The 12,616-nt window shown below is 40.5% G+C and overlaps 1 protein-coding gene across 1 annotated transcript in view; it reads left to right on the forward strand.

Moving 5' to 3' along the window:
- Nucleotides 1-12,616, forward strand: part of LOC102194574 (CUB and sushi domain-containing protein 1) — a 157,282-nt gene that overhangs the window by 82,645 nt on the left and 62,021 nt on the right. Inside the window, exons 24-30 of the mRNA XM_005745789.1 lie at nucleotides 4,355-4,471; nucleotides 4,595-4,708; nucleotides 6,506-6,601; nucleotides 6,746-6,949; nucleotides 7,893-8,017; nucleotides 8,129-8,225; nucleotides 9,095-9,199. Of these exons, the coding sequence (XP_005745846.1) occupies nucleotides 4,355-4,471; nucleotides 4,595-4,708; nucleotides 6,506-6,601; nucleotides 6,746-6,949; nucleotides 7,893-8,017; nucleotides 8,129-8,225; nucleotides 9,095-9,199 (858 nt within the window). The remainder of the gene's footprint in view (nucleotides 1-4,354; nucleotides 4,472-4,594; nucleotides 4,709-6,505; nucleotides 6,602-6,745; nucleotides 6,950-7,892; nucleotides 8,018-8,128; nucleotides 8,226-9,094; nucleotides 9,200-12,616) is intronic.

Here is a 12,616-nt window from a genome sequence, read left to right on the forward strand (position 1 = left end):
GAGAGAGAGACAGAGGGTGTGAATGATCAAAGCGCATGTGTGTGTGTGTGAAGGCTTTTGATAAGGCTGACACCTGAGCCTAGAGCAGCACCACTGGGAGATTGTGGGTAGATCAAGACAAGACCTCTAGACCTGAGGGTTTGAATGCTACAGCACAACAAAAATCAATCCAGAAAGTATCAATCAATAGAAGAAAGAAAGAGCATGATTACTATGATGCTTTAGGAAACAGGAAGAAAGTAGAGAGGGATATGAGTGGGGAGGAGGTGGAGGATGAGTAGGTGGGAGTACAGCAACTGTCTAGCAAAGAAGTAGAAACCAAGTTTTGTTGTATTTATATTCTTAGGATGTAAATCAGTTTTGCCGAGTGAGTCTTAATGTCCACACATGGACTCAAAGACTATGACATATGTTGCAGATAAGTCCTTGAGGGCTCAAGGCTGTACTACTGAGAAATCGGAAAGTGCTTCAGGGCTCTCTGGTGGAATTTTTGAGCCCACAGTTTTCGCAAGACTGAAATGCTGAAATCTTTGCTTGAGGGAATTATCCTCAAGGGGCTGTTGAAGTGGATGTTCAAAATCATCCAAAAGGGGAAAGAAAAATAACATTAGAGGGGCTACCAACTAACAACGTTTAGGCTAACATGATACTGTGTTTTAAATTACTATCAGACAGTTTTATGAAACCACATATGAACCCACACCCTTAGTGTCACTTCTTAGTTTCACAGATGGACCTCTAACCCAGGCAGTATATTAATTCACAGAGTGCTGGCCCAGTTCTCAGGCTGTCCTTATAACCTTTGCACTCCCATGCTCTCACACTTTCAACAAGCACGGAGGTGACGCTAATTATAGTCCACTAGGGATCACAGCTGATATTGTGGGTGCACATTTGGACTAAGCCAAAGTTATACACACCATAGCAAGACGAGAAGAGCAGAGGCCGGACAAGGTGAGAAGGGAAGGGATAAGACTTACATGGTGAGTGTGTGCGTGTGCCGGGGAAGGTGACACTGACAGATTTGCTAGTTGCTGCTGTTTTTTTGTGCACACACATGCACACACACATTCAGAGACACTTACACAAATGTCAATGACCTCTGCTGACCTAACCTGCAATATAAATGTCTGCACACCCACATGCTGTTCTCGCAAAAGGTTTGCAGCTCCCTTGGGGGTGCAAAAAGATGGAACAAGCTACTGTTAGGTGTGTTTCTTGTGGGTCATGCATTGGTGGTATGGATTAATAGGCTATTTTTGAAACTGCACTACACTAATACAGGAGATCCCACACTGTGCTCTTGCACAGCACCACATAAATTCAGCCACTAAAGTTTTTATCCCGCTGTGTTGTTGTCAAGAGGAACTAACTACTTTGAAGAGGGTGCACCAGAACTTTGATCTCACTTATGAAAGAACATGTGGCTCTTTGTTATAGCCCTCTCCTGAATTGTTTTTAATGTGATATATAGCCACCAAGTGTTGCTGCTGCATCACACTTAATGCTTCATAGTGCCATGGGATGTGTTGTTTATGGGTAAATGCGTGAGGCTTTTTTTCCCAAAGAATCCACAGTGTCGTTGATTGTTTTTTACTCCGTTAAGTGGAGACATCACTTTTTAAAAAAATATATGTATATTTTACCAATTTCCCACATTTAATGATGAGATGAAAAATGAGATTTCCTATATATTCCGCTCTGTCCTAAGTGAATATCATACATACACACTCTCATACACAAATGCACATGCCCAGATAGATATCAGAAGACGTTTACATTATATAACAAAGCCTTGGAGCCACAACGGCCCAAGTGATATTTGGGGACAACACAAGTTTTCTGCTAAACTAAACAACTTTGGAGCCAATTGCAGTCAGTTGGATTAAAAAGAAGAAGAAGAAGAAAAGAGAAAAAAAAACACAAGAGATTAGAGTAATAATATGCTTGCCAGCTTCTTTTGTAATGGGCAGTGCTCCCAGGAACAGGGAAAAAAAAGAAAAAGAGACATGGCTAAAATCTGTACGCTTTATTGCAACATTATGTCCCTAAATAACTGAAGCAGCAAAGCGGATGAAACTGTTTGGCCACTAATGCCAAATGTTCCTTGAAATGTTGTTACCTTAGTTGTAGAGTAGCAGTGGAGCAGAAGAGGATGCTTTTATTTTCACGTGTATTACAGTATAGTGATATTTTTTCCCCTGCATATCCCAGCTTGTTAAGAGCCTCAGATTAAAGTCCAGGGTCAGCTATGATATGTTGCCCCTGGAGCAGATAGGCCTAAGGGCTTTTCTCACAGGCTCAGTGTAGGAGTTTGGAAGTGTTGGGGCTTTAAACCCTGACCTTCTAATCAGTAACCTAGAGCGTTAAAGTTACACTAACGCATTCAAGTTTTTTATCTTATTTTTCTTTGTATCTACAAAACAGATTGAAGTGGAACAATGAGGCTACGTTGACCCTTGATGTTAAGGATATGTAAGGGCATTTGTTTCTGCAAGTTAGGGTACATTTTTTTAAATTTTGATATTTAGTTTTTTCAGATAATTGCCACTGATAGTCAACGTGTGCTTTTTCGATATGTTACTGATCACACTCGCACAGTGTCACTCCTGGAGACTGTCCAGAACAAACAGACTTTGATCTGTTGACCACTGAGCAGTTCCACAGTTCCACTGGGTGTTGAGGGCTTTGCTCAGTGATAGTAATGAGGGCGAGGTGAGTGTTTCCTTTTCACCTTATCCACGGGATTTTTTCCTGCCACTCTGGAGATTGAAAGAAAAGTACACTTGATAAGAAATAAAAAAATAAAAGAGCACCAAAATATAGACATCCCTGCACTTGGTTGCGAGTATAAACCTTCTAAACCTTTAAATGGCTCGCAACATTTAAACTTTGTGCACATTGTATGCATAAAAAATATGCGTACAATGTGCAATAGATGAGTACAACAACATGTCACTGAACAAAAACTCACTGTTCTGTACTCTAAATGATGGCTATGTTTAGCTTTGTCTATATTTATTTATATTATATAAGGTCATGACACCGTGTGAGAATTTTATCCATTAAGCAGATTTCCAGTCTGTTATGGAACCAACACAAACAAGCAAACATCCTATAATGAATGGACAGTTTCCAGTTAACAGTATTTAAATGTGCTGTTAACTAATGAACCATCCTAAAATATGATTCTGTGAGCCAAGTAATGGCATAGCTCCACTGTAAGTCTTACCTAGCAGAATCTGAATGTACTGAGGGAGTAATTTATTTCATAGTGCCTAGGACTGCCTTTTATATACATTTTGGAACAGTGATTACTCTCAAGACAATAAGATTCAAAAACATTTATCACACTTGAATTGATAAATATTATGTAGTTCTGCATTACTCGTACATTTACATGTTTGATCTAACGTCGTTGTAGAGGTTCTAGGAGTCTTAATCAACCTTGATTAAGACTCCTACTAAAATCATTTTACAAAGTAGCAGGTGGAGCTTATGCAGAAATATTATGGAGAGCATCGCAAACACATTTGTTTGGATATATAGTTAATACCAAATGTTAGCAGACTGCTGTGAGCCTGAAGGGCTCAACTTCATTAATGCAAGTGAGCAAGGGGTTACTGCTGCACTGATAAAATGTTCTGTGAGACAGAATTTCAGACCTGAATCATCGCTATGAATATGACCACCACCGTATCATATTACATACCAATGCCAAGTCCTGCATACTAAGTTGCATCTGTGTCTTTTTAACATCAAATTAATTAATATTGGGGACAGCATGTTGGTGTAGTACTTAGCACTGTCACCTTACAGCAAAAAGGCTCCTGGTTTAAACCTCTCAGTCAGATTCTGTGCCGAGTTTGTAAGTTCTCATGTGCCTCCGTGGACTTCCTCCTGCTCTTTGCATGTTAGTTTAGCGGGTGACTCTAGCTGTATGTCGTTGTCTGTTTCTCTGTGTTGACCTTGTGATTGATTGGTGACCTGTTTGGGCTAAACAACAGGTTGGATGAATAATTAGTATTGGGTTGGTATTCTACGTCCTTTCGGTATCTACTGTTCTTTAATAATACGGTTTTTATATGTCCAAGAACTGCAGCTACGTGCACACTTTTAATTGTGCAGTAGTATCTCCACAATTTGCAACAATCAAAATTTGTGTGCATCAGTGTGAGTTCATTTAATTTAGAATACCCTGGTTTTGTGTACTTTGGTATGCATATTTTCAAATAATGTGTTTATTTACTACTTTATAAAACATGTGGCTATTGTGCTGTAGTTGTAAAATATCTAAATAACATTCTAAAATCTATTAAATGAAAAGCTTCTAATAATCACCTTCTGTGCACAGCGCCATGCGGAGGACAGTACGGTGGATCTGAAGGGGTCGTTTTGTCTCCAAACTATCCTTTAAACTACACGACAAAACAGACTTGCTCCTATTACATCACAGTGTCGCCTCAGTTCGGTAAGTGCATAATTACAAAACTGCTTACAGTCAGTCTTGTAATCAAAGCACAGAAGACTTGTTCAAATTTTGAAATAATCATTTGTCCCAATTTGTTTTTATTTATTTCTTTTTTTTGTCCAGTGGTGTTTGGTCAGTTTGCTGTCTTCCAAACAGCAATGAATGACTCAGTGGAACTGTTTGATGGACCCAATGACAACGCCCGATTGCTCAGCTCCCTGGCTGGTTCACATTCAGGTGAGTCTGTTGATCAACTCTAGTGCCAGAAACAGCCTGAGGAATGCAGTTTTTATATTTTTTTCAATATTATATTGTCATCAAAGAAACTGTTATTTTATTGTTTTTTCACTTATATATGCATGATATTATACTTTTGAAAAGCTGCCCCACCTACAATTTTCCCTTTTTTTTCTTTTTTTTTGCACTGTTGAGCTGTTTTCGAAAGAGAAAAATAATGAAATCTTCTGTAAGAAAGCAGCTCTGGGGGGCTGTAGAACACAGCACCAGTGGTCGTTATCACAATTTATTTGACAGTGATGTATTTGGTGAAAATCCATTACGGGTTATCTTTACAAGAGGAAATCAGCAGTGGAAAGCGTCTCACTGGGGCCATACAACATACAGTAGCACTGATACTCCTTAACAGAATCCTCCATGGGTTTTCTTATCTTCCAACTTTGAGTCACCCTAGCTTGCCAATGTTTTGAGTCTTTACACAGTAATACAGATGGATGGAAATAGAAAGATATGACTAATTTGATCTAGATGAAAGGATATTAATAATAATTTGTTAAATAAAAAAATAAAAAAAAATGATTAACATCGTTGCTGGTAAAGTGCGAAGGCATCGCCTCAGAGTTTAACTTTTGTGTGAATTTCGTGTGTTATGGCCTGGAGGCACGCTGCAGGGGAATCCCCTTAGAAGTGACGTTTAGTTCCTTTATGTCAAAATCATAACTTTCAGAATATTTTCTTTCTTGTGTTTATTCTTTTTCTCCCCCACTTTTGCTACCTCCTTTTGCTTGTAGAATTATAAGGGAAGAAAATTACTGTGTTTAGTAAACAATGTAACTACAACTACGAGTAAAGTTCCTTATAATAGTGGAGTGGTTTAGAGTTTGATAAAAAGACAAGCGAGCTTACATTTTTGCTTTTTTGTGCTCATAGATCAGTGAGACTTATGTGTGTTGACTGGATGTAGCTGCCTTTTTTCTGATAAATACAACCCGTCTAATTTAATTGGTAATGGTATATATAGAATGAATGACTCATACCTTGAAGTTCATTTGGGTTTTTTGCGTTGAGGTTTTTTTTTTTTTTTTGGCTGAAAACGAATGAAACATACCACGCTTTACAAAATAATGTTATCCGCATCATTACCCGTTACTCACGCACGCATTCACATGTGCACACACGCACACACACGCATACACAAGAAAAAAGGGGGCAAACAGCTTTGTAGCACATTGTTCCACCTAACTGACTGATTTCCCTGACTCACAAACATATTAACTCACATACACACATACCAGACTTACACATACGCACACACATCCTGATCCCCGTGCTGCTAATGATGGTTCTAAATGTCAGCCACACCAGGCCATGTTTTACCCATTTATCACTGTTACTTCATTTGCCTGCGTATGTGTGTGCATATAAATCTCTGTTTGTGTATGCCTGCTGAGATGGTGTGTGCACGTGTGTGTGCGTCTTTGTTTTGCATTTTAATTCTTGTGAGGCACATATTTTACCAAAAAGCGAAAAAGAATGAAAAACCCTGCTTATTGCTGAGTTATGAATGGAAGCTGGTACTCTTAAATATATAGGCACTTAACATATACTTAAATGCACAGTGAATGTTTGTGGAACTGAGAGTCTGTATCTTTGTAGCACATGTAGGTTTAAAAAGGATCTGTATGTTGTTGCTGTTGTCTTCTACTTTTAAAGCTTCTACAAAAACGTTTTTGGATTAAAATTCATTTTGAAATCATTGTGATGTATGTGTTTTGTTTTGTTTTGTTTTTTTCTCAGGAGAGACGCTGCCATTGGCAACTTCCAATCAAATCATGCTCCGGTTCAATGCTAAAAGTGGCCAATCAGCTAGAGGCTTTCACTTTGTCTACCAAGGTAATTCTCTCTGTGTTTGACATGTGTTCACTTAAACACAATAACATATGTTCAATTCAAGATTAACTTCAAAGTCTCCCTGCTCATATGTTTATTTCCCGTCTTTCCTCATCTTGAATCATGTAATTCCTCTCATTATTGTAGCTGTCCCTCGGACCAGTGACAGCCAGTGCAGTTCAGTACCTGAGCCTCGGTATGGCAGGCGGATTAGTTCAGAGTTCTCAGTGGGCTCTGTGGTTCGGTTTGAGTGCAATCCAGGATATCTATTAAAGGGATCCAATGCGATTCGGTGCCAGGCGGTGCCAGGTGCCCTTGCGCAGTGGAACACAACAACACCAACTTGTATAGGTAAGACTAAAAATTGTCTTAAGCATCAATAAAGTCCCCAGTTGTTTATAATTTTGGATAACTGTGCAAAGGACCCCAAAGGCCACACGTAGTTTGATTTAACCATCAGACAGACTGACAGCAAAACAATATCTCTTTCAAATCAATGATCCAGTTTTATCTTCCAGTAAGAATGATATCACATTTGAAACACAACAAAGGAGATAACAATAGATAACCAAAGGGAGATATATCTGTTTTCCCTGGCATGACTGTAAACATTGCCAACTGTCATTTTGAGAGCCAGGGTGAGAGTCATCAGTATGACTGCTTGATGTCACCCAGCAAGCAGGACCTTAGATCCCTGAACAGGTCTGTGCAGACTTGAGTATTATTAAGTATTAATGCAAAATCTGGATAAGCGAAAGACTGAAGGACTATCTGAAAAAAAAACCCAGAAAAAATTAATAAAACAACTTAACAGCTGTCCTCTGAAACAAACAGCAGCATTAAGCCTAAGCTCTTCACCATCAATATCATACTCGTTGGCATGCAGTGCATTCTGGGATACTTCGCTGATGACATTTAACATCCCCAGAGAGCACTGATGAAAACGCAGATGAAAAAAGGCCTTGAGTAATTAGTCCTTTCTGTGAAGCATCTTGTACTAGTTAATGAGAGTAATGATTGAAGTTAATTTCTAAAACTAAATGCATCCGTGTGAACTCTAGCGTTCCTGTTGAAAGCTGTGTTTTTTGTAAAAAGCCTCAACTTTCACCTCAGTTTATGCCATAAAAGGTGTTTGTTTTCCTATTTTTCCTGTCTGGCTCGCTGTTGTTATAATTTGAAGACCATATTGTGTTTTTTTAGGAACGAAGAGCCATATTCCAATATCCTGGCCCATCTGTTGGCATTTAGTTATAATGTTTTGCCAAGAATTGTGGATTTTATGTCTTCATTCTAGTTCCCTGCAGTGGTAATTTGACTGAACGTCGCGGGACAATACTGTCTCCTGGCTATCCTGAACCCTACCCAAACAGTCTCAATTGTCTGTGGAGGATTCATGTCAGTGAAGGGGCTGGGATTCAGGTACAGATATATATACACTTAAATATAAATGCATAGTCTACTGGATATACACTAATTTTGGAGGAAGCTGTTGGCTGTTGTGTTCATTTATTATCATTGTTGGCTATTTAGATCCAAGTAATGACATTTGCTACTGAGCACAACTGGGACTCTCTGGAGATCTACGATGGAGGAGACATGACGGCTCCCAAATTAGGGTCATTTTCTGGTAAGACAGCATGCTCACACATGCACCTAAATGCATTAAGTTATGCACAGACACACATGCAAACAATGTCCTATGATGGATGAGAGATGACAGCTTCTAAACTATGGATACACACACACACACAAACACACAAGATCTATGATGAATTAGATATGGCAGCTCTTAAACTATAGATACACACACATATGGCATACACCGGAGAGCTGTGATGGATGAGTTGTAATACCAAAAATATGATATATATCTTAAATAAAGAATAAATCTTTTTAAGACACAGAATTCTTCCAATTCTAAGCAGTCAGTAAGAAGAGTGTCACCATGAGACTGAAGGTGGAGGAAAAGGAAAATAAAAAAGGGATAGAAAGAAGACAGGCAGGGATAAAGAATGATCTAACCTTTTATGATTTCCCTGCAGAGTTTCCCCTGTGACCTGCCCCAAGCACATACCTGTCACACAGCTATCACACATAAAACATGTTGCCCATAGGGCAATGCACACACCCACCCACACACAACTGACTGCGCCCTTCTAAGGAAGGCACACCGGGGAGCTACCCACTATAACCACAGTGATCTGGTGTTGACCACTGAGCAGCTTCACTGGGGCAGATAAGGGCCGCTTCACATAAGGACACTAAAATGCTAGCTATCCATGGAGGGTGAGGGGTTGTTCACCTTCTCTGCACATAATTTCCCAGCTGGTCCTGGGATTTAAATAAGACTTATAGTCTAAGTCTTGCTGAAAAAGAGGCACCATTATGTAGAAAGGGGTTCCTTCCTGTATATCTAATATTATATTCCTCAAACTTTAATGCTTTTTCTAATCATTCACCTGGTCTATGATATCTTTATTTTTTGTGTTTTTTCAGGGACAACAGCTCCTGCTCTCCTCAACTCAACATCCAATCAGCTCCTTCTTCACTTTCAAAGTGACATCAGTGTGGTGGCAGCAGGCTTTCACCTAGAATACAAAAGTAAGGGAACACTGTTAATATTCATACTAGGATAGCACGATGCAATGCTAGATTCATTGGCTGGAAAGAACATACTCGTTGATGCACAAGAACCAAGAATTGAATCGATTTTGGGTCTCTTCTTTCAAGAATCTACAAATGCACACAGACAACAATACAGCCAGAACTTTAACATTAAATAGCAAGAGTCAGTGACCTGAACTGGTACTGCCTGAGAGCATGCACACATACTGAGACCCACACTGGAGCACACACGCAGAATGCTCACCTGGAGGGACTTAACAGAATCAAGTAGACTTAGACACACACTCACTTGCGTGCACATACACACATAAATATGTAGATGGACAAAGGTATAGACACAGATATTAACATCATGCTTTTACACACCCGTCAGAGCATGGTTGTGCTTTTTAGTCCTTTGTAGTTGTTTTAACTTAGAATCACTTCTAGATCAATGAACATGTCCCCTTTTGTAAATGTGCATGGGGGTTTCAGTGTTTGTGTGAATACGTGCATTTCTGTGTGTGTAGCGAGTGCACATATTTGAGCCTCCGTTGTCTGTGTTTCGCTACGCTCTGAATTCCTTGTGATGGCATGTTGATGCACACAAACTAGCAAGATTGGTCACTTTTAGGGATGCTATATTGCTTCTGTGTGTACACACACACACATCTTGCCTAGTGTGGTAGACCCCAGCCTCTATGGATCTTGTGCTCAGAGTTGTGTGCTGCCATGATTAGTGCCTCTGTGCTGTCTTTCAGTCCAGCTTTGTCCAGCCACTGGTAGGATTTCTGGATGTCAGCCACCGTGCAGGGGCCTGTCCTTCCATGATGGTTCCTCCTCTTCCTCCTCTTTCTTGAGTTTCTGCTGCCTGAGGAATTCACTGAGCACGGAGTCGGTTGGAGCCATCCTCCTGATGTATTCATGGACGTTGGCTGTCTCATTCTGGACTGTGGTGCTGACACTCACCAGTCCCCGGCCTCCTTCGTTCCGCTTAGCATATAGCCTCAGGGTGCTGGACTCGGGGTGAACCCCTCCATGCATGATCAGGAGCTTCCTGGTCTTGATGTCACTGGCTTCTATCGCCTCCTTTGGCCAGCTTATTATCCCAGCAGGTTACCTGATCACCAGCAGGGCGTAGGTGTTGATGGCCCGGATCTTGTTCTTACCGTTCAGCTGACTCCTCAGGACTTGCCTGACCCTCTGCAGCTACTTGGTGGTTGCAGCTTTTCTAGCGGCCTCTTCATGGTTCCAATTTGCCTGTGGGATCCCCAGGTGCTCGTAACTGTCCTCTATGTCTGCACTGTTGCCTTCTGGTAGCTCGGCCGCTATGATGCCTGACAGGAGCGTCCATGTGGTACTAAGGCAGGTTATTGGTCGGTAGTTGGATGGGAGCGGTCCCTTTGGGGGTCCTTGAAGATCAGGTCTGTCTGGCCTTTGGTTAGCCATTCCGGGTGTCTCTCGTCAACTAGCAGCTGGTTCATCTGTGCTGCCAGACACTCATGGAGTGCAGTCAGCTTCTTCAGCCAGTAGGTGTGAACCATGTCAGGGCCTGGTGCTGTCCAATTCTTCATACTGGAGACCCTTTCTTGGATGTCTCCCACTGTGATGGTTACTGGACTCTGTTCAGGGAGGTTGCTGTGGTCTGCTCTTAGATCCACTAGCCACTGAGCATTGTTGTTACGGGTCGTGTCCTTCTCCCATCAGGGAGAAGTATTGCTCCGTCTCCAGCCTTGGTGATGCTGTTCTCATATTGTTCCCCTGCCACTGAGAGTACACCTTGGCTCATTCTGTGGAGAACAACTGGTTCATTCTCCTGCCTTCTATCTCTCTGTTGTACATCTTCAATCAGCTGGCCAAGGCTGTGAGTCTTTGCTTAGCAGTTTCCAAGGCTTCGGGTATGGACCTTAATCTCTGCATCTTTTCAACTTGGCTGTTAATAATGGATACACAGAGATTGTTGAGGCGTGGCTCAGGGGAGGGTAGAGAAGGAAAAGGGAGGAGTCAGACGATAAATGATAGGTAAGGTTAGAACCAAAGGCTAAGGGAAAAAAGTGAAGGACACAAATCTTCACTGTTGTCCATATTCTTATGTGTCCTTGTAGCATTTCTGTCTTCTCAAGTAATGTTTTCAAATATATGCCAAATACCAACACAGTACATGATATTTAATTTTGTTTACTGGAAAGAAATCTTTTTGTTCTTTTCATGGAACCCAGTTCCTTCCCAGAGCACCTTAAAAAATATCTTGCAGGTTTCACACTAGAGTTTTACTTATCTTAAAATGATTGTCAGCTCTTCATTATGTAGCAGACGTTTGCCTTCCAGAGAGGTTCTGTACAGGAGACCCCAACACAAAGTAGGCTTTTAACTTTTTTATTAAACAAAGTTTTCCGGAGATGAGTCAACTTACCTGTTCAAAAGGTGATCAGAATAGATGCATCAAAATTATTATTTGACCACGGTTGATACTTCGATTTGATCCTTCTTTTAAACACTATTTTTTTTAAAAACTTGCAAGACATTAAAAGACTAAACTCTTACTGATGATTTCAACTTTATGATCTTCAAATTCACAATCAAAACTCAAATGATAGAACTATTTCTGCAACAATATCTCTTATTCGCCCATCTTTCACTGCACCGTCTTCTGATTTCCCAAGAGGCAATCTCAGTAACAGAAACTTTTATCTGGAGTTCCAAAAACAAACCACGAGTATTTGATTCGTTTGTTACATATTGCTAATTAGCAGGTTACTTTAAATACTTTAGATGGATGTATCTGGATGGGTAAAGTTGCTGACATCTTAGCACTCTCCCCTTTTGTCCAAATATGATCACCTCTGTGTGTGTACAACATGATGACAGTCATAGCACCTCAATCAACACCTCACAACCTTCACAAACACTGTTATGGAAGCTATCTTTTGCATATTTTCCATGTATTTACTCTGGGTTTTCTATAGGAAGAAAGATATCAAACATTCATGAGTAAAAAAATGTCAGTGTGGGAGCGTGTATAAGTGGGCAGAAAACATCTCCTGAAGACGTGAATTTTGTAATTATATTTTCATAATTTTAGGCAGACTAGAGGGTGTTTCATCTGAAGGGCAGAAAGAGGGATCTTTTTCCCTTGCCTGTCCTCACATAAACTGGAACAAAAGTATTGTAAATCCAGTCAGTTAGACTTAAATGCTGACACTGTCTAGTCGTAGTCTAGTGGCCCTAGTGGAGTGGTTTGTGGTGCTGTCAGCATTTCACAGGGCATTACTGCTCCCTCATTCCCGGGGAAAAACAGTGCGCTCGCACACAGAGAGAGAAAGATGGTCAGCCAAATGGAATACTTTCATTGATCAGTTGTCATGACAGCCCGCTGATTCTCTGCATAATAATACACTGTGTGTGTGTGTGTGT

This window comes from Pundamilia nyererei, unplaced genomic scaffold (assembly GCF_000239375.1).
Source record: "Pundamilia nyererei isolate P.nyererei 1_Seehausen unplaced genomic scaffold, PunNye1.0 scaffold00166, whole genome shotgun sequence".
Lineage (NCBI taxonomy): Eukaryota > Metazoa > Chordata > Actinopteri > Cichliformes > Cichlidae > Pundamilia > Pundamilia nyererei.